The following is a 24,771-nucleotide window of genomic DNA, read 5'->3' as shown; positions in this document are numbered from 1 at the left end:
TTTGGCCCCTTCCAACTCTATGATTCAATCCTATTCATCTGTATGACATTTTAATCTTGCCATTCTTCCAAGGTCTGTGGGGGTGAGTCAGGCTGGGTATGGGTGGCTTATGGCTACCTGGAGACCCACATGGCTGAGTGGGGATTTGAATCAAAGGGTCTTGATTGGTTGCTCTGACCACTGCACAATACTGCTGTGGAGTGGATGCCACAGCATTCTCTCCCTATCAGAATATAGTGATCCACCTTCTAAACAGTGTGAAGGTAGTTCCAACTAATTATTTACTTTCCTTACAGCAAAAGCTTATATGTTCTATATTCTATTACAGCTTTCCTCAATTTGAGTGGGGCTTATTATAATTAGTGAAACTCTGGAATGGGGGCAGGTTAGCTTTGTTTTATGTGTTTTTTGATGTGGTTTCCTTGTCTAGTGAAATGCTCTTACCTGTTAAAACAATTAGTATTGATTTTTGTCCCCCTTAAGTAAGAGAACTCTGCTACTACAGGTTCCTTTCACTTCAGTGGATAAATGGCTGTCATTAGGAAGTCAGAGACTCCAAGGTGTTACTGATATGAATGGAATGGTTTATTGAAAGGCACTTTTACAAAAGCAACCATGGGCAAAGAAGCACCAGAACAATGTATATAAAATGGGACGCAGAAGCAGGCAGTGCATAAACAGACAAGATACGAATCTACAGTACACTTCTAAACTAGTATCCAGAAGTGGAAACACTAAGTAGTGGAGAGAAACTATACACTATGCAGTGCAAATACATTTAAAACAAAAGACTACAAATAGGAGAACAAGCTTAAAGCATACAATCCATCTTGACAATTAAAATACAAATTGCTTCCATACTACGCTCCTGGGCCCCAAGCTGGAAAAAGCCAACCCTCATCCAGAGTCTTTATGCCTGTTCCTTGAATGGGACATTTCCAGGGCGGTCACCATTTCCTAGGGGTGTAGAAAGAATGAAGAAATAATTTCCCCCCTTTTTATTACCGCTGGGAGTTCAATCCCAGCAGCCGGCTCAAGGTTGACTCAGCCTTCCATCCTTCCGAGGTCGATAAAATGAGTACCCAGCTTGCTGGGGGGTAAACGGTAATGGCTGGGGAATGCACTGGCAAACCACCCCGTATTGAGTCTGCCATGAAAACCCTAGAGGGCGTCACCCCAAGGGTTAGACACGACTTGGTGCTTGCACAGGGGATACCTTTACCTTTACTTATACTCGCATATAAGCCGAATTTTTCAGCCCCTTTTAAAAGCTGAAAAAGCACCCTTTGGCTTATATGCGGATATAAAAAAAACCGAAAACAAAAAGCTGCCAGACTAGACATTAGATTGGGGGTGGGAGACAAGTATACTTAACTGAAGAAGCAGAGGCAGGAAGAGATGCAGCAAGCCCAGGAGGGACAGTGGGAGGGGAGGGGAGGGAAGAGCAGCGCCTCCTCCCCTTACTGCCTTAATGAGGCTAGTATGTGCTGTTGCTGCAGAGGAAGTGCAGAGAGCACAAGGAGGAAATGCCCCTAGAGGAACAGAACACCCAGCTAAGAAGAAGGGAATTGGATAAGAAGAAGGGAATTGGATATAAAAAGGCAAGGGGGTTCAGGGGGAAAGAGGGAGGAGGGGGGGTGGGAAGAAAAGGGGGAGGGGAGCCACAATCCAAACACCAGACTCGGCTTATAAGGTTTTCCAGCATTTTGTGGTGAAATTAGGTCCCTTGGCTTATATGCGAGTATATACAGGCTTTACTTTGGCACCCAGCGGTTAGAACATTCCTATAACATCTTCTAGTATCCCAAAACAATATGCCAGTTCGATTCAAGTGGGTAGCCATGTTGGTCTGAAGAAGAGTGCTTGCACTCGAAAGTTCACGCCTTGAATAAATCTTTGTTGGTCTTAAAGGTGCCACTGGACTCTGGTTTTGTTTTAATATATCAGTTTTTCTTATTGGTCACAATGCTGATCTTTATCAGAATAGTGGGTGTGCCTCTAAGTTTTGGAGATCTCAAGATTTTCTCAGTAATCAGTGGTACCTCTGGTGGCTTCGGAGGAGGACTTTCAGTCTGCATTCCTCATGCAGACACTCTTTGGTTCCCCTTTATGGATGGGACCTGGTTGCTTGTGATGGCGCTTTCTTATTGTATCAAGGAACTACAGACTTTTCTGAGTACCTCACTAATTCTTTGTCTTTGGCACAGTTGAAACAGCATTTTGACACACTAGTTTCTGGGCTCCTTCAGCAGACTTTACAGATTCTCCCAGAGCTGTTGGAAGAATCTTTACACCACTCCGTGGGGGCGGTATAAATAAAACACTGAGGAGTCTGGGGGAGGGCTCGGCCTGGAATGGGGGGGCAACGATGGGCTCCTTGCCCCCAGACTGACAAGCGGAGGGGCCCCGGCCTGATAAACAGAGGGCCCAAAAGTAATATTGTAATGTGTTTGGACTTTAGTTAGCCAGTAGACTATAACAGCTGCAATTTGTGGACCCTATTCTTAACTAAAGTAAGTTTAGTCCTAGTAAGAAAATAAATAATATATATATTTACACACATATCTCTCCTGTAAACTCTCCCTTTCATCCCTTGTGTAGCCTGGCTTTTGTTCAAGGTGTGAGCTTTCAAGTGCAAGCACTCTTCGTCAGACTAAGAACTGACTATCATAACAGTAGGAATATATAAGCAAAAGTTAATCTTATTAAATTAGTAAACTGTGTCCTATGTAGTATGCAAGTATACTTGAATACTGGTAGGTTTTTAAGAGTAATATATCCAATTTACACTGTCCCAAGTATCAAAAGTTAAATGCTAGCCATCTGTACTTTTTCCTTAGCCTGCTTTGATTTGTTGCTGGATATCCCCCAAAACAATTACACAGTTAAGTGCCAAACTACCATCCATTTCATAGGGTCCAGATGATCATCACGAACTGACTCCAAAGGGTGTATTAGTTCATATTGTGTTAACTGGGCTTTTTATGGACACAGATATAATAATAATTGTGTCATCTCCCCCTTTTATCTGCTGTAATCATGGGAAACAGAGTGCGAACATCGGAGTCTGTGCTCAGCCTGGTCCATGTGCGATATCCTTTGCGTGGATTGTTGATCCTCTGAACCGGCTCGAAGTGAGATTTCTGCAGAGTTCTAGGCATTTCCTATGTGTACACATATGTACTACAGCATTATAGTCATTTCCTTGGCATTATTAAATCATTGCATTATTGCGCTATCAGAAACTTCTTGGGAAACTGACTATTCAGGAACTTTATGCAGTTGTCAATTTTTTTTTAAGTGGTTGGAAACTACCCCCTTTTCTCATTTTACAGAATTTTATTAGCATGCTAAAATATAATCTGGTCTTTCTGGAATTAGCTATAGTTGCAGATATTTTCCCTTATTCTGAACCTGCAGAACTCGCTGACCTTGGGATCTGCCAAATCTGATAGCAGTGCATGTATAACTAACAGTAGAAAATGTAAATTCTCCATAAATTGATGTGAGTTATGGTAACGACTATGTTCTGGGACAGCACCGTGGCTTAGAGGGGGGTCGTCAAATACTGGGCTGCGAAAGCCTCCGCACCGGGCCGTTGCTGGCCGCACCACCCTCTCCCCCCCCCCCCCAGCAGCAAGCAGCTTGCAAGGCCTTGAGCGAATCGGCTGCTTCGGCCCGGCGAGCTTCTCACTGTGGGGTGGGGGGAGAGGGTGGCGCAGCTGCCGGCACGCTGGCAGGCGCAAATGCGCTTGCGGAGCTGCTGCACATGTGTGTTTGCGCCCCGCTGGCAGGTGCAAACACACATGCATGGTAGCTCTGTGCATGCGCATTTGTGCAGAGCTGCCGTGCATGTGTGGCGCCCGGGCCGCCAGCCCCCCCCCCCGCTGCAGGCGGTCCCCAGCCTGACAAAGGTTGGTGGCCGCTTTCTTAGAGGACTGGCATGTAAGCAGTATGACCCAGGATCTGTTTCTTTGATCTAACCAGTCCATCATGACCTTTATATGTTAGCAGTGGTTCTCAACCTTTTATTTTAAACATGCCAGCTTTTGGTTGCAATCCTTTTGATTCGACTACTTCACCCAGTCTCCCCTCCCCCAACCATTTTGTCAGTACTCATTATAGTGATTTATTAAGAGGCCTCTTGTAGAAAACTGGTATTACGCAAATTGCCATGCCTGATCTGTCCAGAGCTGCCTTTTTCAAACTTTTAACTATAGAAGAGCCCCTGAAATAATCAAGGAGCCCTGGAAGTGATGTCAACTTGCCTTGCCTCCCTGCCATGCCCTCAGTGACATGTCAAGTGACATCACTACCCATATTAACAAGCAGGCTCAAGGAGGGTGGATTGGGGGAGGGACAGGAGGTGTTTTAAGGTAGGAATAAGTGTGCAGGCTCTGTCCCCTCCTAGGCACAAAAACCACGGGAGAACTCACATGCTCAGGGTGCAATGGGAGTGTCCAGTTCCCTAGGTTGTGGCCAAGTCCATTAAGGCAGGAGGAGAAAAGCCAGCTCCTATGGACCCATGATTGGGAATCCCTGGTTTAGAGGATAAATATACTGATACAGAATCAGCAGAAATTACACCATTTTTGGTTGTTTCTGAAACATGTCAGGAATGTTACTGAGAGTTTTTCATGACTGTTCTTTCCTTCCTTTGTCTTAGTTGTCAATGTAGCTTTCTTTCAGGGTGTTGCTTTGCTTTGTGACCTTTTCTGCAAATCATTGTGTGGTGTTTTGGGTTGTCCATCTGTCTATTGTAGAACCATCTGTTGAGTCACTTTTCTTTGGAAAGTGTTTTTGGTTCCAAAATTTACTGTCTCATGCCTTGGAAGTTCTATGGGGTCACTATGAGTCAACTGGGACTTTGATGGCAAAAAAAAAAGACTGAATACATGCTTGACAGTGAATGGTAGCAGGAATCTTTCTGTTACCAGTGCTGCAATGAGAAGATGGGAGGTGGGTATGCCTGTAAGCTTGTACAGCAGACCTGATTCCTGAACCACAGAACCTATTACAATCCACACATGACTATGGTCCCCAGAAAATTCCAAATACGGCTCCCCCTACTTGCCATCCTTTTCTACTTATTTGCTACAATTTCCAGTGACAGCATGCTGAAATGGTGAAGGACAAGATTATGGGTTAGTCTCTTAGAGTTTGGATTTCTAGTGAAATAGCTAAAGGAACACCACTGCTCTGGTTTCCCACACTGTACTTGGAAGATTAGAAGTAGGCCTGTGGTGCTGATGAGTTTGTCACCACAGCTTATGCATTCCTACTCTTCCTCTATGGATTCAGAGGCACATGGTGAAGTTGGCACCAATTCATTCATCTTGTTACAGCCAGTCGTATTGTGAAGCTTCTTGCAACAGAGTCTCTCCTGGTTTTGTGAATTAATGGGAGAATAAAAGACTTAGTGCTGTTGTCTGTGAAGCTCAGTGAACAGGATTAGAGCAGAGACAGTTGGAAACAGAACCAGAAAGGAAAAGGGTGGGATTTGAGGGCTAGTGGAAAATGAGGGTAGCAGAAAGAAGTACAGGTGATTGGAGCACACAGGGAACACAGTTCTGTGTGATGTATGTATGTATGGGCTAATAGAAAATGAAGACCCTTCAAGAAATATAGTAACATTGTATTTCCAGAAGTGTAAATTTTAATTAATAGAGTGAAAGCCACTCAACACATCTAAATTTTCTGAAGAGTTGCAAAGTATGACATGGTGGCTTGTATAGCCACCGCGTTCTAAAAATAGAAACTGTTTTTCATTTTTGGAAGCTTCTGCTGATTCTCTGCACTGATTATAGCCCCTTTCTTTGCACCAATGTTATTCCTGAGAGTTTGTTGATCCCCGAGGAATGAAATTGGACAGGGGGTTAGTAAGTTGCTTCAAGGATAGGGGTATGCATTTGGCTAATAATACTTGCTAGTATTTTCCAGATATTTTTTCAGCCTAATATAAATTGGAGTATTTATTCAGCAATCCAAATTGAGGCTGCTGGATAGCTAGTGTGTTTAAAGGGGTTGCAGTCCCTTTAAATGCCTGTTTTCTTTCATTGGAAACAATGGAGGATGGAACATTCTTTGGAGGCCTGTAGAATTGGATCCCCTAGTCCAATCTTTTGGAAACTTTGGGAATTTTTTGAGGACAGGCATCAGCAACTATGCTGGAAATTTTGCGCCTCTACCTCAAATAGTCCCCACAGAACCCCAAATACCCCTAGATTAATTCTCCATTATACTCTAGGACAGTGGTCCCCAACCTTTATTAGGCTGGGGACCGGCAGGGCATCGGGCCGTGCCCGCGGGGTCCGCGCCCGCCCGCGCGGGCCACGCCCACGCTTCGGGCCGCAGGCCGCACCCGCGCATCGAGCCGTGCCCGGCCGCGAGCCGCGCCCGCGCAGCCCGGCCCTGATTCCCTCTCCCTGCCCTCCCGCAGTAAGAAGCTTCCCGGGCCGCAAACTTGCGGCCTGGGAAGTTTTTTACTGCGGAGGGGGGGGCGGGGAGAGGGAGCCGCGGCCCGGCGCCATGGCCTTTGCGGGCCGCGGCCCGCAGGTTGGGGACCACTGCTCTAGGAGGACTATTGGCTATGTTGTTAGTTGCGAAGTCGTGTCTGACCCATTGTGACCCCATGGACAATGATCTTCCAGGCCTTCCTGTCCTCTATCATTCCCATATTAGCTACAATGGTCCCCATAGGTATAATGGAGTTGAAAACATTCAGAAATCCCAAATATCTACTGAATACTATACCAGTATTGAGAAGAAGTCCCGCTTCTTGTCACTGACCTTCTCATCTTTCATATTTGCTGCTTTGGACCTTGATCTTTGAGAAGATGCCCCTCATTATTCCCTTTAAATGAGGTCTATGTAAAGTAATTGCATGCCAGCTCAGCTTCCCTCTGAGCTGTAGAGTCCTGGCAATTACAACACTGTACAATCACAACACTGTACATATAGGGGCTTGCTTATTCATTAGAGACCTTGAAACATAATAACACAGTTGTGTGGAATGTTCCTAGAGTGAATGCTGTTTAAATCAGGCCTTAAGTAGCGTTCTTAACCGGATTGTATTTCCTTGTAAACTTTACAAGATATTTTACGTGAATTTTCATTTCTTCATTATATCTGAGGATTTACTTGGAGCTGTATCTCTCGTAATGACAACTGTTGCTGTAGTATTTTTTTTTAAACTAAAGCATATGTGCAAAACTCTGAATTTAGTGCTTTTGTTTTTAGGTTTTATTAAAGCTGAGTTCTTTCTTTGTTTAGCTTAGACCAGTCAATGTAGATCTGCAAACTGATTCTGCCTTGCAAGTGGACATTTCAGATGCTCTTAGCGAAAGAGACAAAGTTAAATTTACCGTCCATACAAAGGTAAAACCGCTTTGGTGCGTAGCTTTTACATCTGCTGTCTACTCAAATTTTAGCTTGTGCTACATGTCAAGAAAAGTCTTACAGCTTGCCATGCAAAATAGCAGTTGTAAACATGCTATTTGGAAATTATATGTATACATTTATCTCCAGTTATCAAGGCATGTAAGCAAATACCTTTTTGTGTAAGCAGAATGCATGGAAATTTTAATGTGGGATTCCAGTTTGTTTTTCTGTAATCGGTCGACTATTCTCACATCATGCTGTTCTGATTTTTATTAAATTCTGCTTTGGTTATAACTGTATTCAGAAAGCTAATAAATTGTAAATAATACTTTAATTATTATTAAAAATACTGCTGCTTTTCTTAGTAATTAATTCTTTCAGTATTGTATATGTTTTAAAAAATGTAGTAAGGCTAAGTGACAAACCTTACTTTAATTTATGCTTTTCTTCCCATCTGTTTTGCAGAGTTCTTTACCTAATTTCAAGCAAAATGAATTTTCAGTTGTCCGACAACATGAAGAATTTATTTGGCTTCATGATTCCTTTGTTGAGAATGAAGATTATGCAGGTTATATTGTGAGTGGGTTTTTTTGTGTGAAGGATTGATAAGCAGAGATGTTCATACTTCCTCCTGAAACCTGATATTCACCTACCTTCAGAGGGATTCATGAAATATTACGATGATTGACTTTAAGAAACCACATGCTTTAAAGTTTTCTAGTGTATTCCTCTCTCCTTCCAGTTATTGCATCATCTCATCAGAAACTTTACATGGTTTAATATTTAATGTCTGTTTGAACTTGTAACACCAAGTATGCTGGTGAACGTGATGGTTTTGCTTTCAAAATATAATACTTAAATTGCTTGTTAAAGAAGAGAAAGGGCTGTGGCTCAGTGGCAGAGTATCTGCTTTACATGGAGGCTTCAGATTCAGTCGCTGATATCTCTAGAGCAGTGGTCCCCAACCTTTTTATCACCGGGGACCAGTCAGCGCTGAGGCCGGGGGGGGGTAGTATTTTGCTGAGAGCTGCCGCCTGAGCCCCTGCTCCACTTGCTTTCCCACCGGCGCCCCTGACTTCCTGCCGCCTGCTGGGAGGCACTGCCAGCAGCAGCTGCACAGTGCCACGCCGAGGGGGAGCCCCAGCCATTGTGGCTGCTGGAAAGCACCAAAGGTGAGCTGGCAGCAGAGTGACAGGGCAGCCTCCGAGGCAGCAGTTGGGGAGAAGGACGAGGAGGAGCCGCAGCCCGGTACCGACTGATTCACGGACCAGTACTGGTCCTCGGACCAGGGGTTGGGGACTACTGCTCTAGAGCAGGGGTGGCCAAACTGTGGCCTTCTAGATGTCCATGGACTGCAATTAACTTGACGCCCAGCCGGCTTGATGCCAGCAGGGGCTTATGATGATTGCAGTCCATGGACATCTTGAAAGCTACAGTTTGGCCACCCCTTCTCTAGTTAAAAGGATCTTGCAGTTTTGCTGTGAAAGATCTCAGTCTGAGATCCTATAGAGCTACTGCCATTCAGAGTAGACCATAGTAAACTAGGTAGACTGAGGGGTGGATTGAGTATTGTAAAGTAGCTTAATCTATTCTAGTGGATGTATAGGCCCGAGGCTTAAACAGTTTTTCTTCACTTGGAAACTTCATGATTATACATGGTTTTGTAAGGCTGATGCATATCCATGTTGGCAGTTGCTTTTTAATATACTATTATTAACCATTTTAGAAGGCAGGAGCATTAAAACAACATGTCTAAGGAAAAAGCAAATTATCTAGTATGAAAAAAATTTATATATAACTTTGTGGGAGTAATCGTTTAGAGTAGTTATGATTAAAAGGGTGGTTGTTAGGGAAGTTACAACCATGTTAATTAAAATGGGAGTACTGACTTCCTTTTTAGTTCCAAATATACTTTTCTTTTAACTAAAACAAAGTTCAGATGTTCTTGGGGCATCTGTTGGGGCTCAGGTGGAGATGTTTGTATTACACCATCATTTAAGTGGTGAAGGTAATTTTGACAGCCTTTATAACTTGTAAATGACATAGTATGGTATATTATATGGGGAGCAGAATTGTTTTGGTGAACCTTAGCTCCAAGGAAGTGGTAGTGTTGGTAGCATTGTTTCTGCTCGGCTTCTCATTATAGCCCTCCAGAATATCAAGATAGCAGCACAGTTATTAGCTGTTGTCCCAGGGCAGGAGTCCTGGTTGGCTCATTAATACTAATATAAGGGATTGAGTTGTCTCTGAGCTGGGTGAGACAGCACTTACTGTGCAGTAGCAGAACACAAGTTGAGTATTGGTCTAACTTTTGTGAAGTTAATAAGCATTTATGTGGAACAAGTTGTTTGTACAAGCTAAGTGTATTATGCATTAGGCTTAATCATTAAACAGTAGCTGCTTTCAGATGTCACAATTGGCCTCAATCTATGATGAACACAAGTGCAACTTCTTAAGAAGCTCCTTTTCTTTCTCTCTACATGTGGAATGTGATTGAAGATTTATGATGCCTCGTCACAGATAAATCCTGGATTGTGAGGAGGAAATAAACTGTAACTTGTTCAGGCACCTGCATTCAGAACTCACCGCAAACCGGAGTTTTAATGCTTTCAATATCTGGAAGCATTCAGTCAGGCTCATTGGAAGAAAGAAGAGAGTATGCAGGGGTAGTTTATGCCATATGAATATAGCTACTAACAAACCTAGCTCTGGATATTATCTTTTAGACACCGTATAATTATAAACACATTAATTATTCTTCTAGAAAATTATATTCAAAGTGGAGTGTATGAGCAGAATTCCTGGGTCCTTCATGAGACAATATACCTCCCAAATTGGTAGAAGTGAAGACCTTTGAGCAAAATACTCTTATGCTGCTTCATATGCTATTTATTTAAAGAAGGCAAAGATTCAAAAGTGGTTCTTGATTGTCTCATTTGACAGATCCCACCAGCACCACCCAGGCCTGATTTTGATGCCTCAAGAGAGAAATTGCAGAAGCTTGGCGAAGGAGAAGGATCAATGACCAAGGAAGAATTCACTAAGATGAAGCAAGAGCTAGAAGCGTATGTCCATATTTTATTACTTCAGATGGATTTCTTTTTGTGTGTGTGTTTTCTGATTTTTTGTGCATTCTATTTCACTTATTTCTATTATTGGTCAGATTGGAACATTCAGTCACTACTGTATAACTAGTGTTATCTGACAGATCTGAAGGAAAATATATACATTAATAATGTACCCAATGGTAGGAAATGTTGATGGGTGTACACTGGAAGGGTTTTGAATCTCTTTGTTATATTTTTATCCCATTCCTCTCCAGAAAAGTAAACATGTGGAATAGCTTAGACTTGAGACATTCTAAATTTCCCAAGGATGCTTTAGGACAGTGGTCCCCAACCTTTTTTTGGCTGGGGACCGGCGATTTCGGCTGTGCAGCACGCATGTGTGCATGCGCAGCCGGGCCACGCATGCGCGATGCGCGGCGCGGCCCTGATTCCCTCTCCCTGCCCTCCCGCAGTAAGAAGCTTCCCGGGCTGCAAGCTTGCAGCCTGGGAAGTTTTTTACTGCGGGGGGGGGGCGGGGAGAGGGAACCGGGGAGAGGGAACCGCGGCCCGGCGTTCTGGCCTTCGCGGCCCGGCACCGGGCTGCGGACCGCAGGTTGGGGACCACTGCTTTAGGAGAACATGTGTTAATCACTATCTCTCAGCCTAAATTATCTCATGAGGATAAAGGCAAGAGGAGGAGCCTCTGTATTCTGTGTGAATGTCTTGGAAACAGGGATGAATAAAAAGTGAACACTTGAATTTCAATTAGAGACATCCTGTCTACAGCAAGTTTATTGGATTGACTTACTTCAGTTGACACCCTGTCTTTCTGGTCTGTTTAGAGAATCTTGGTGCATCAATCATGCCAGTGACTATATTGTGTAGAAGATCTGTTATTGGCAACTTCAGTCCCCCCCTTCTCTTGTTGACTGCTCTCTACTTTCCTGGGGGAAGCATTTAATCACAAATCACCTCTGGTTGTTCGCCTTGATGGTCTCATTCAAACTGATGTGTGCTCTGTGTAGTGGCTTATAAGAATGATAGTCAATGATGCTGGTAGAAGATCTGTGGGTTTTTTGTCTTAGTTATGGAACCTCTTCACATCAGTTCAAGTAATGTGAGGGCATCGAATACTCAGTTGCTCAGGGACCTAAAAAAAATTACAGTCCAGTTTATGTGAAGGAAGGGAAAGCTGACATTTTGGCTGAGATTATAACATCACAAAGGGATAGGCTGAGATGGTATAGAAGCTAAAGGACCGAAGTATGAAGACTGAAATAATGATATAGGGTAAGTAACAGAAAAAAGGAAGTTTGAAGGAAAAAGGGTAGATAGAGAATGACCTCAGAAAACAGGAGAAAGAAGGCAGGAAACGGTGGCAAAGAAGTCCAGGATTGCAGGTGGGAGGCTGTGGGGGAATCTGTGAAGGACCTTTTTAGTAAAAATCATGAGGCAGTGTATTGTAGTGGGAAGTTCAGAAAAATGCTGAAAGAGTGACACAACGAGGAGCAAACAAACTGTAGTATGGGAAAAAAGGAACTTGTTCAAATAGTAAAAAGGGAAGCTAAGAGAAGCCTACTTTTGTCTGCTTGTGAAGAAAGGTGGGATAAAAATGTTTAAATAAATGAACTTATAGTTAAAAGTAGGATGGGGGCAAAATTAAAATTTGGGGCCTAAGGATGGGAAGAGATATACACTTAGGGATGTCAGTCCCCAGGTGAGACCTATGAATCTCCTGGAATTTTAGCTAATCTCCAGACTAAAATCAGTTCTCCTGGAGAATATGGCCGCTTTGGAGGGTGGACTCCATAGCATTACATTTCAGAGGTCCCTCCCCGCACCAAATCCCAACCACTCCCAAAGTCTACAGGTGTTTCCCAATATATACAATAGTGACAGTGGAGACTTTTATATGCACCTTTGAATTTTTTGGTTTTGCCAGCTGTGCCACAGTGTTTTTTCTTATGCTGATGTTGTAATCCAGGGGTAGTCAAACTGCGGCCCTCCAGATGTCCATGGACTACAATTCCCAGAAGCCCCTGCCAGCATTCGCTGGCAGGGGGCTCCTGGGAATTGTAGTCCATGGACATCTGGAGGGCCGCAGTTTGACTACCCCTGTTGTAATCATTTCCTGTGCCTGCCTATAATTATTTGCTAGCTCTATAGCATATCTAGACCAAATGGTTACAATAGAGTCCTGTGAATTCTAAGGGGATTCTGCCTGGGTGCTGATTTGAACTAACCCACCAATCCTTTATCTGCAGGCTTCTAATTTAAATAGATTGCTCTTCTCATAGAAATGCATAATTGTATTTTTTAAAAATTTCCTCCATAGTGAATATTTGGCAATATTCAAGAAGACAGTAGCCATGCATGAAGTTTTCTTGTGTCGTGTAGCAGCACATCCTATTTTGAGAAAGGACTTAAATTTCCATGTCTTCTTGGAATATAATCAGGATGTGAGTACTAAAATGTATATTAGCAGTACCTCAAAGCTACAGTGTAATTGTAATATTGACAAATGTATGCAAATGGTATTGAATTGAATTGGCCATTGATTCTGGACATACATAGTTATCCTTCTGTGGGAACATAAACAGGTTCTATTCTAAGCAAAAAGGCACAAATTAACTTGTACAGTAAGTACCATAATACTAACACCAGAATATGAGATAGCAACTCTATTACGATACATATTTGTACAAGGTATTTTGTGCCTTTTTGTGCCTTTTTGCTTCTGATACACATTTGTTGAGGAGTTATTGTAATGCAAGAATATCTTACATAGTTCGCACTGTGTAGACCAGTGATACACAGTAGCTTAGGAGCTGCCTGTGGCTAGTTTGAGCATTGTTCACCATAGTACCCCCCAACAAAAATTCCAGGAAAATGGACAGTCTCTTTAGATATTGGAACAATTTTGTTTTCACTATGAACCCGAAATGAAACGCTTCTATTTTTGAACTACAACACAGCTTGACCATGACAGTTGTATCAAGATTGTATACAAGTTCTTTGTAAGAGGCTGAATAAGGTAGAGAAATAAGGCATACCACTGTTTTATTCTAGCCCATAAAAAAGAACTTTTCCTGCTACTGGGAGGTAACTCTACATTGTCAGTGATACTCTGGTAATTAAAAGGGTTATATTATATGATGACTGTGAATATTTGGGTTGGTAGGCAGGACACACAGTAGTTATGCAGCACTTCTGGTTAATTGGAATTTCAGATGGGAATTTTACATGGGGCTATATGTGATCTATAGAGTAAATACCTCTGATCTAGACTTTTGCCTATTGACAGTAATAACTGAAAACTGGAGACATGTTTTGAGATAAAATTAAAACTTATAGCAATATCCGATATTGTTCAAGTTCATCTGTTTTCTGCCTGCTTATTGGATTCAGTTATATTCATCCTTGTGGATTTGACTGTTGCTTTGCTATACATGGAAAACTGTCTTCTTAAACTTCAGTATACAAAAACTTTTTAAACAATCCACAGGTTTTGTAGGCATAAAATAGATCCAGTGTATCACAAAATCAAAATACATGGAAGAAATGCAGAGTTGGAAAGAAATATTAGTATCTGATCAGCGGGGGATCAGAAAAGTCATTGTGAGGAGCAAAATACCAATAGCCGTGAGCTTTTGAATGCAATTTAAATGAATGCCTCTTAGTACAATTAATGAGTGAACATGCAGAAATGAAACTAGTATTGGAATGAGTTCCTAGTTAGACTTTCTGCCTTCTGTTCTAAGAAAGTAAACTTAAAAGTTCCTGACCCTAATTTAAAGCTTGTTTTGCATTTCAGCTGAGTGTTCGTGGAAAAAACAAGAAAGAGAAACTAGAAGACTTTTTTAAAAACATGGTTAAATCTGCTGATGGTGTCATTGTTTCAGGAGTAAAGGTGATTTCTTAAGCCAGTTTTAACTATCATGAAACTATATCACATCTATGATTTTCAAGTGCAATGTGATTTTAAGAGTTTGTAGTATTTAAACAATAAAAATCCAAGCTTGAATACATTAAAATGACACCATAGAAAAGGTTGCCTGGAGCAGATTGACCCTTTAACTTACAGGGCAGGTTTCTGATGGGTTGTTGCCTTGAAGGGGCTATTAGATTTGGTTTGTTCATGGGCCATTTTTAAAATTCTAATCTGTTCCTGATGGTGGCTTCAGTTGAACTGCCTAATATAATTTGCATCATTCAAATGTACAAGTTGGCATAGGGAATACCATTTCCCCCCCCAGATGGTAGTGGATTTTTGAAACTCTCCTAGGGAAATGCAGACTGCCATTTTATAACTGTATGACTCAGTTCAGACATAGCTTATTTTAATTGGTTAACTTTGTGAGACCAGGATTCATTATGCCTGCATTCAGACACAGCAGGAACAAAAGTGTGGGTGTGATAAAACTAATTTCAGATCCTGGTTCGGTGGACCCTAATTAACCACAGTTAATGGAGTGGCCTGCATGCAGGCAAACATACTAGCAATAATGAGTTCAGGTATCTCTTCTCTGCTTTCCATGTTCTGGATGCCATGAGATGTAGGCATTTACCCTTTTAAACTATACCAAATAATTCCTGTGGGCTTTGTTTCCTTACTTTATGCATGCTGCTAAACTTCCATGTGCTTGCAACATCCCACAATTGCTGTATTAGAATCACACTTTGGGGGCTTTACATACTGAAATTTATATTGCTCGGGTTCCAAGTAGCTGTGTATAGAATATTACTCAGGGATTTTCTGCTGTGAACCCTCCTCTTTGACCAGCTGCTCACAAAAGCTTACCTATGAGGCAGCTTGGGCCCCAGTTCTTGAAAAAGATTACCTTTGGACCTTAAAGAGCATAAGATCATACCATTGGATCATATCAGTGTTCCATTTAGTACAGCATCCTGTACTCTGTGGCCAACCAGTTCCTCTGGAAGTCCAACAACAGGGCTTGTGGCCTTTTCCTGCTGTTGCTTCCTGGCATTGGTATTCAGAGGTTTACTCCCCCTGAACATGGAGGCTCCCTTTTAGTCATCATGACTAGTAGCCACTGTTAGACCTATCCTCCATGAATCTGTCTAATTCCCCTTTAAAGCTGTCTATGCCTCTGGCCATCGCTTACATCCCTTGGTATTGAATTTCACATTTTAATCACTTATTGTGTAACGGTTTCTTTTTGTCTGTCCTGAATCCACTGCTCATCAGCTTCACTGGATGCCCTCAAGTCTTGGGAGAGCAATAGGATCACAATGTTTCTTTTTCTGTCCTGTGCCTGGTCCACTTGATCATTTTAGGAAGGGGTTATCTTGCTGGATTAGCAGCTCAGCTAACTGCATCCCTGAGTAAAGATTGTTTTATTATACAGGATGTAGATGACTTCTTTGAACATGAAAGAACATTCCTTGTTGAGTACCACAACCGGGTGAAAGATTCCTCTATTAAATCTGATAAAATGACAAGATCACACAAAAGTAAGTTGGCTGAATGGGAATGTAAGATAAGATGTATATAAATATTTTTAAAACAACATAATGTTAACATAAATGATGGAGAATTGCGCAGCCATTTTTGTTTAAATTTGTTTAATTTATTGACTGACCAGGTTATTATGACATTTGGCAAGTTTAGAATATTTTGGGAAGGTTATGGATAGTGTAGAACAAAAAAACAATGCTAGCTTTGAGAAGGGGTACATAAATGTGCCTTTGATCCACCAGAGTTTCTGAATATGGCAAGATTTCCAAGTGCACAGGACAATTTTCCCATCTCCCATTTCCAGATGCAGCCCTAAATGCCTCCCACCCAATTTGGGGGTGCTGCGGGAAAGTAGAGGTGAGAAAGTTGTGTTCTGTGTTCATGGAAGCACTGTAGTGGATCAGAGAAAGACTATGAGGTTTCATTCTTTCCTCCTTCTGCTCTCATCCTCTCTCTCCCTCTCTCTGTGGGGACAGGGGGAAAAGAAGAATTAGTGGATTCTGTCCTTAAGTAGGCACCTTCTGTACTTTTAAAAACTTGAGAGCTGTAGAAACATGGAATTTTAAAAAGGCTGGGTAGATTACAAGGAAACTAAGTGGTGTGTTTTCAACTAAATTCCATTACTGTATAAATTCTCCACTTCTCCACATGCAGCCAGCTAAGTGTCCTTGGACCAGTCACAGTTCTCAGAGCTCTCTCAGCCTCACTTACCTCACAGGGTGTATGTTGTAGGGAGAGGAATAGAAGGTGGTTATAAACCACTTTGAGACTTCTATGAGTAGTGAAAAATGGGGTACCAAAAACCCCACAGTTCTTTCTCTCTAGTTCCTTTGTAGGTGGCAAAAGTGGCAAAGCCAGGCTACCCACAATCAAGGTATATGTCTCTGCCTAATTATACTTTATAAATTAACTCAAAGGGCAAAAAATTGAAATGGTTTAGGTACTGAATATTCCCAAAGGGATGGGATAATCAGAGCATCCGAGGATCAGTTAGACCCATTATGCACGGGGATTTTAGCGCACATTCGGGGTGGAATGGCGGCGACTAAAATCACGGATAACGCACGGAGCCGGCTGCAACCGGCTGCAGCTTCGGTGCATGCCGCCGAAAAAGCCGCGTCAGTGAAACGCGGAAGAAAGCGCAGCTTCCGGGTGAGCGGGGCGCAACCAGAAGCGGCGCCCGGATCGGCGCGTGCATAATCAGTTACTCTGGGTTTTGCCGCCGTCGCGCCCCGCCCCGTGTATAACCGGTATGCGTCGCGTCTTCCCCCTCCGCGTTTTCCATGTGACCCGAAATCGCCGTTTCGGCGGCCGTGCATAATGGGCCAAAGAGAAGAAAATCAGCGGGAAAGAAATCCGCTTTTGAAAATGTAAATACTCCTAAAGAGGAAGGTTTTGAAATAGGATGGATTGCCAAATTATGTTGTTCCAAGCTTGTGGCTATTGATATGGAATATCTAAACAAAATAAATCCATGTTTTGCAGCCTCTACATATTATGCAGTAGTCTGGAATACAGGCTCTTCATACATTATTTGAATTTGGTTTGTTTGGAAAAATCATGTAGCATAATGAGACAAACTGAATCTTAACTGTCTAATTTTCTAGATGTTGCAGATGACTGCAATAGAATTGGCTCATCGCTATACACACTGGGAACACAGGATTCCACCGATATATGCAAGTAAGACTTTGAAAAACTGGGTTCCTCAGAGATTATTTTCTGTTTCAAATTGGAATATATTTTTGGGTAAAGGTGATATATTTTCTGTGTATGGTAATTATGGACAGGGGAAACATTTTTAATGAGGTATTTTAGTGTGCGCTTTCCTCATGCAAAGAAATTAAAACAACAGTTATCTCATTATTAGTAAAACATAAAAGCAGAGGGCTTTCTAAATATTATAATATCTTTTATTTCAAAGGACACAGAAATGTATGGGTTTTGCTGAACACATACACTATAATCAAAGTCTGACTTTTCTGCATTGCTTGTACCTGTTTTCCCAAAACTGAAGCAGTGTGGGACTGTGAACTGTCCACACAGTATCAGATAATGTCAAAAAGATCTGCTGGAGGTGTTGGTTTCTGACTCTCCCCTCCTGCAAAGGCCCTCAAATTCCCTTTGGTAGCTTCTGGGGTCCTCTATCAGTAGTATTTTGGGTTGCAGTGGGGAGGGGTCAAGAAACCAAGCTTCTGAACATGGACAGTTAAGGCAGAAGCTCTTAGTCTTGGTGAGCAGTGTTGCAGAATTCTTATTTTATTACTGACAAAGGTAATTATAGTTAGAATAACTACATTCCACGTCTGCTACATTGTTATTGTTTTTCCCGTTTCCCAGTAAGTAGACTCTCTTGGTGCAGTGGGGTTAACATTGCTTCATCTTCTGCATAGGCAACTAAAGTCTTCCCCTTACTGCTGACGGTAGCATAACCCTTTCACTAGGTTTCCTATTATTTGTTCTCTGCATTTCTCCAAATCCTTTCAGCTGACTCTTTGAGCCTCTGATTGTAGCCCGCTGACATGATTTCTAGTGTTATGGGAAGTGACATCTCCCAGGTTTTTAGTCTGATGCTTGTCCTGTCCAGTGACTGTTGTTTTAAATTGTAATATTCTTGAGAACCATCTCTTCGTGTGTTGCAAGAGTGAGTCTTTTGGTCACCTTTACTGCCGTTCTTTGTTCAGGCCAGTATAGAGACCTTGCTTGCTGCCCAAAGGTAAACAGTAGGCCTGGCTGCTTTAAGTCATAGGTCAGGCCTCTGCCTCTTCCAAAGCAGAATCAAATTGGTGAAGCTGGAAACGCGATATTTGGCTGCTATTGATAAGGCAAGTCCATAGTGCTTTCTGAGCACTCTTTAGCAGATGTGATACTGCTGTTTAGCAGAGGGCAAAGGAAATGCTGTCTGTAACATTAAAGTAAAAATAAATGGTCTTCATTAACAGCCCTGCATGATGCAAACCAAATAGCTAAGTCTTGCTGTGTTTGACCTCTATAAAAATCCACAACTCTGTTTATTTTTTCATATACAGAGTCAACTTAAACACCTGTGAGAGGAGCAAATGTCATAATTTGCTTCATTTCCTGAAACAAAGCTGAGACCTGACACAATGAGCAATAAATATAATTTCAAATCATATGTTTTGGGTAGACACATCTTGATTATGTGTCGAGACTGCTATTTATACTAATTAGTTTTGCTGCTCATCAGATACAGCCACATGCATAGGACAATCTGTGCATGTTTTTTCATATTGGATCTCTTGAAGGTAGAAATGAAATGACCTAAACCATTTTTTCTGTATCTCCTTTTTAAGATTTTTTCTGAAAGTATCGGAATTGTTTGACAAAACAAGGGTATGTATCATGAGAGACTTCTTTCCTATATCTAATCTGTGCTGATTACTTGAAATATCATTGTTGCTGTTAGTATCTGTGACTGTAGTTCAAAATTGTTAATTGCAGACTATTAATAGGAGTGTGCAAAATGGTTTCTTCAGCTATGTGAAAACAGATTTAAACATTCCTTTTCTGCATGCAGTTTATTCTTGCTGGTCTGTGTCCACGTTAAGACTCTACCATATTTAGTTATTCATTACGTACCTAAAAAACTGACGGAGCTTTAGAATTCTTGCAAAGCTGTCATACTGTTCCATGTAAAAAGAGGTAGATGAGCTGCTAACTTACTATACAGGAAGTATATGGGGCTTAGTATCGCATACAACTGTCGGTTGTAGTCTTCGGTCTGACCATTGTACACGAGTCCAGAATCAACATTCTAAGCCTTTATGTTCATTTATTTAAATCTACTTTTTGTCATTTTATTAATTGGAAATTGCTGGGGCCTACCATTCCAAAACCAGGCAAACTGAAAGAAACTTAAGGTGTGAAACACCACAGAGGTATTTATTGACCAATATAGTGTTTCAAATGCCTGCTTGTATGAGATAGGCAAAAACTGATGTGTTGTTTAAAGACATGTGGGAAAGTCAAATCGCTTTTTAAAAAATTGACTTGTTTTTCCTTTTTGGGACTATTAAAGCCCCCAAAATTTGGGATTTCTGAAAAATCCAGGATCCAAATTCCATACTGGTATACTGTGATTTTTCGGAAATACTGGATTTTTTTTCCTGGTCTGATAGACCTGAACTAAAAAAAGTGGGGGGTTTTGCACACCCTTTCAGCTTCAATTTTAGTTATCTGATACCTTTGACACTCCTTGTATTTCAAAGTAATTGCACATTATGGAGTTCTGATATGTCCCTTTTATATATTTAAAGTACATATCTATAAAAAAATCAGTTGAAAATAGAATGGGTACATGTGGAGTTTATTGAAAATATTGTAAAAGTACGGTCATATGAATTTGATACCACTTGGTTGCCCCTGAAATCATTTTATTTGGGTCTAGAAAATAGAAGCACGAGTGTCTGCTGATGAAGACCTTAAACTTTCAGATCTTCTAAAGTATTACTTAAGAGAATCTCAAGCTGCAAAGGTGAATATTTACTATTTTTAGAACTCTGTTTTATAAAGAGTAATAATAACTTGGAATTATCAGTTTAGAAGAGATGCAACTAATTAAGATTTTATCAGTTTATCTGGTAGAAACCGTATTGCAGAATACTTATATTAATGGCTTTTGATCCTTTGAGTAATAATAAAAACTGATTGTTCCTCCATCATATTTCAGCCATAGTAATTCCAGAGGTGTAGCATATTTCAGCCATAGTAATTCCAGAGGGGTAGCAGTGTTTAACCTCTTGTAGCAAATTATACAGAAGTTGAATAGCACATTAGACTATCAGTATTTATTTCAGAATGAGCTTTTTGTGAGTCAAGAGCTCACAGAGTATTTAACCAACCCTGTAAATGTACAGTTCTGTGGATCTAAGCAAATGAGTTCTGACTCATGAAAGTTCATGAGTCAGAACTCAGCCCTTAATCCTCTTCCATACTTCTTCTAGCTCTGTGATGTCTTTTCTGAGATACAATGCGCAGAATTGTACACAGTGTTCCAAATGAGGCCCTACCATAGGTCTCAACCTTTTAACCATTGAGAAACCCCAGAAGTGGCCCAATCATGCAGAATATGGTTGGGAAACATAGCTGTGTACATGCCCACCCGGGGGCACCTCCCCTTCCCACCCCCACCAAGGCCCATCATTGGCCATTTTGGAAGAGGTGGGTGAGTCAACATGACCATATAGGGTCATATCATCTGATAAATGTTCAACAAATTAAAAAATATATATTAAAATTAATTAAATTCTACCCATTCAGGAAACTCTTCCAGGGCCATCAAGAAACCCCAGGGTTTTATGAAATCCAGGTTGAGAAACCCTGCCATAGATCTATACAGGAGCATAGCAATATTGGCTGCTTTATTTTTAGACCTTTTCCGAATAATCTGTAACATAGAGTTTGCCTTTTTCACTGCTGCATCACATTTAAATAACACTTTCATATGACCCTATGACACTATCTTTTTTGCTTTCAGTTTTAGCAAGTTCATATCCCCTTACTTGAAGTTGGGATTTTTTGTTCCAGTGTGCATCACCTTGCACACCAACACTGAACTTAGCTTACTCTGTTGTCCCCACTCAACCAGTTTATGGAGATCTTTTAGGAGCTCTTCACAGTCAGCCATGGTTTTAACTAGGGTTGGGCGCTTTGTCTGCCAAAGGGGCCATTCGTGCCTGAAGCATCCAGTGCCATGGTGTGGGGGGTGGGGTGCCTTTCGGCGCACTGGTGCTACCACCCCCACGCTGCGGTGCTGGCTGCTTCAGGCGCAAAAGGCCGCTTTGGCGGCCAAAGTGCCCAACCCTAGTTTTAACTATTACTGCACTACTCACAGGTTTTGTATTCAGTTACTCCTAAGCAAATGAACTTCTGTCGTGGAAAACAGGTTGCATATGGGAAATCTGTATGGCTTGGTAAAATTAAATTTAAATCTTATGAAAACAAAAGTCTTACACTTACAAAAGTAACACTATCCCATCTTGTTGGGTGGAGATAAATTTTCCAAATTGAATATGTCTTGTTGACTTTGTATGGTGTACATGTTTTGTAGGACCTTCTTTACAGAAGATCTAGGTCATTAGTGGATTATGAAAATGCCAACAAGGCACTAGACAAAGCGAGAGCAAAAAACAAAGATGTCCTGCAAGCTGAAACTACTCAGCAGATTTGTTGTCAGAAATTTGAAAAAATATCTGAATCAGCAAAGCAAGGTATTTGAGAAGTCTTGTAGAGCTTTATAATTTGATGTATTTTCTTACTGTAGCCTTTCAGACAAATATATTAATATACATTTTAATTAAAACTACACATTGTATGCCTACAAAAGAGTAACTGTTTTCTATTATCTTTTCCTCAGTGGCAAGTCCTAAATTGTAAACAATCGCAATTAATATATATATTTAAATTTTGTTAAAAGTAAAATAATTCATTCATGCTCATTATTATTACTAGATCTAAAGCCCATTTTATATTGAAATAAAATGGGCGCTAGATGTCCGGGCCCCCCAGGCCCGAGCCCCAAAGGCTTCTGCGTTGCCGGGGCTGGCGGCGCTGTCCGTGGAGCCGCAGAAGCCTTTCTCCTCCCCCCCGTCTCGGTGAAGGCATCTGCTGGGGGGGGGGTGTAGCCCACGCAAAGTCGGCCTACCTGTCTTGTGGCCTGGAAGAGCAGTGTGTCTTAAAGTTGCTCTTTATGAAAACGCATTATCAGCACTGTACCAACTAATGGGACAGACTCTCCATTGGATAGAATGGAGGGATGAGGGCACTGTCTTTCGGAACCCCTGGAAGTGGAACCCATGGTCCAATTGTTGTGAAATTTGGAGGAGGGGGGTCAGAGGAGAGACTCCCAGAACTACCCTGAAAGTTTGGAGGCTGTAACTGAACCCCCACCCCCAGGCCCCAGGTAATGCAGAAAAGCTGGAATTCCCATTAAAGTTAATGGCGCCATTGACTTTAATGGGTGCTGAATCTGAATCAGGCTGGATCGGGCCCCTGGTGCACATGTCTAGTTGGTAGTACTATAGTGGTTGCCCAGCAACAGCCACTGAAGGCATTCATTTTTTAAAGTCACAGGTGCCACTTCATTTTAGGGAGTTTTTTAATTTCAGATTTTTCTGCAAACTTGGCCTGCTTTTAGTTTGTAACAAAGATCTGCCCTATTTATGGCTTCTGCCTATGGATATAAATATTGACACATTTGGCTATATTGAGTTTTAGCTTGCTCACTTTAATTACTCCCTTAAAATTCAGAAGTGTTTCTAGGTTCATGCTCTTTGGGACTTTTTAATTTTATTTGCCTTAGATAGGACTGTTTTTGAAAAGTAGAAGTTTGGACTTCAAATCTACTTCCAACTTTTTATTTCTTGCAGAACTCATAGACTTTAAAACTAGAAGAGTTGCTGCATTCCGGAAGAATCTAGTTGAACTGGCAGAATTGGAACTGAAGCATGCTAAGGTAGTAATTCTTGTTTTTTCACCACTTTTACCTGAAAATAAGCACTCAAAAGTAAAGGTGTATGAAGTTCTGGAAATCTTGAGGCCATACGGGAAATAACAGAGCTTTAGATTTTTGGGGAACCTGAAATATCTGCAAAACAAACCTAAGGATATATTATTGCCTTGCAGTGTGAAATGCATAACTTTTACAGACATTTTGCATATCATAATATTGTATAATTTGATAAGGTAAAGGTAGAGGTATCCCCTGTGCAAGCACCAAGTCATGTCTGACCCTTGGGGTGATGCCCTCTAGCGTTTTCTTGGCAGACTCAATACGGGGTGGTTTGCCAGTGCCTTCCCCAGTCATTACCATTTACCCCCCAGCAAGCTGGGTACTCATTTTACCAACCTCAGAAGGATGGAAGGCTGAGTCAACCTTGAGCCGGCTGCTGGGATTGAACTCCCAGCCTTATGGGCAAAGCTGTCAGACGGCTGCCTTACCACTCTGCGCCACAAGAGGCTCATATAATTTGATATGGTTACGTAATCTAGAAATATAAATACCTTATTTATACTCTTCATTTCTCCTCACTGGGAGGCTAAAAGAGGCTTACATCATTCTCTTCTGCATTTTATTTGCACAACTCAGCATGGCTGTCCCAAAATCACCCAGCAAACTTCCTTGGCTGAGTGGAGACTCAAACCTAGGTCCCCCAGGTCCAAGTCTAGCAGTGTCCCCACTATGCCACATTGGCTTATACAAGTAAAATTATGAAAGTACCCAATACATGAGATGTGCAAACTAATGCTTAACACATCTCTTAATCAACTAGTTTTGTAGACTCAGACAATCTTTTTTGGCATACAAGTTTTGTAGTAAATACTACTTTTGTAGTAAATTAACTACTTTTGTAGTTAAACTGATACACATAGCATATTATGAGTTGTTTGCTTATTTGTTCATTCAGTTTATATACTGCCCCTCGCTATGGCATCTTGGGGCAGTGAATAGGATACCATGAATCTACTGCTATAGCTAGCTTGCTTGTATTAAAAATTTCTTACTTATTTAGTAATTTGATTATAAATGAACTACATAAATAACTGTATTTCACTAATTCCCAAAGAGACTATTTCATATGTATTCTAACTAGTGATGTGGGTTTTCAGCAGAAATTGAAATTGAAAATTTTACAGGGCCCTAGAGTTTTTTCCTAATAAATTTAAATAAAACCTTATATTATATCCTAAGAGCAACAAATACTTGAACTGAAATACATTAGGGGGAGAAAGCAAATGCCCAGAATCCCTCCCCCATTTTTTTAATTTAGCTTTTCCAATAGAAAGGTAGAAACTTTAGAGCAGGGGTAGTCAACCTGTGGTCCTCTAGATGTCCATGGACTACAG

At 41.3% G+C, this 24,771-nt stretch overlaps 1 protein-coding gene across 2 annotated transcripts in view; it reads left to right on the top strand.

Moving 5' to 3' along the window:
- The window catches only part of SNX6 (sorting nexin 6), a 31,413-nt gene that overhangs the window by 4,753 nt on the left and 1,889 nt on the right, over positions 1–24,771 (top strand). Inside the window, exons 3-13 of one of the 2 annotated variants that reach the window (XM_077323076.1) lie at positions 7,273–7,377; positions 7,846–7,956; positions 10,324–10,445; positions 12,763–12,886; positions 14,242–14,337; positions 15,797–15,902; positions 17,514–17,589; positions 19,221–19,260; positions 20,315–20,401; positions 21,977–22,136; positions 23,295–23,380. In XM_077323076.1, coding sequence (XP_077179191.1) covers positions 7,273–7,377; positions 7,846–7,956; positions 10,324–10,445; positions 12,763–12,886; positions 14,242–14,337; positions 15,797–15,902; positions 17,514–17,589; positions 19,221–19,260; positions 20,315–20,401; positions 21,977–22,136; positions 23,295–23,380 — 1,113 coding nt within the window. The remainder of the gene's footprint in view (positions 1–7,272; positions 7,378–7,845; positions 7,957–10,323; positions 10,446–12,762; positions 12,887–14,241; positions 14,338–15,796; positions 15,903–17,513; positions 17,590–19,220; positions 19,261–20,314; positions 20,402–21,976; positions 22,137–23,294; positions 23,381–24,771) is intronic. The other variant, XM_077323077.1, reaches the window with a different exon arrangement.

The sequence above is a fragment of the Paroedura picta genome, chromosome 2 (genome assembly GCF_049243985.1).
Source record: "Paroedura picta isolate Pp20150507F chromosome 2, Ppicta_v3.0, whole genome shotgun sequence".
Lineage (NCBI taxonomy): Eukaryota > Metazoa > Chordata > Lepidosauria > Squamata > Gekkonidae > Paroedura > Paroedura picta.
This window is presented reverse-complemented; position numbering and strand designations above follow the sequence as displayed.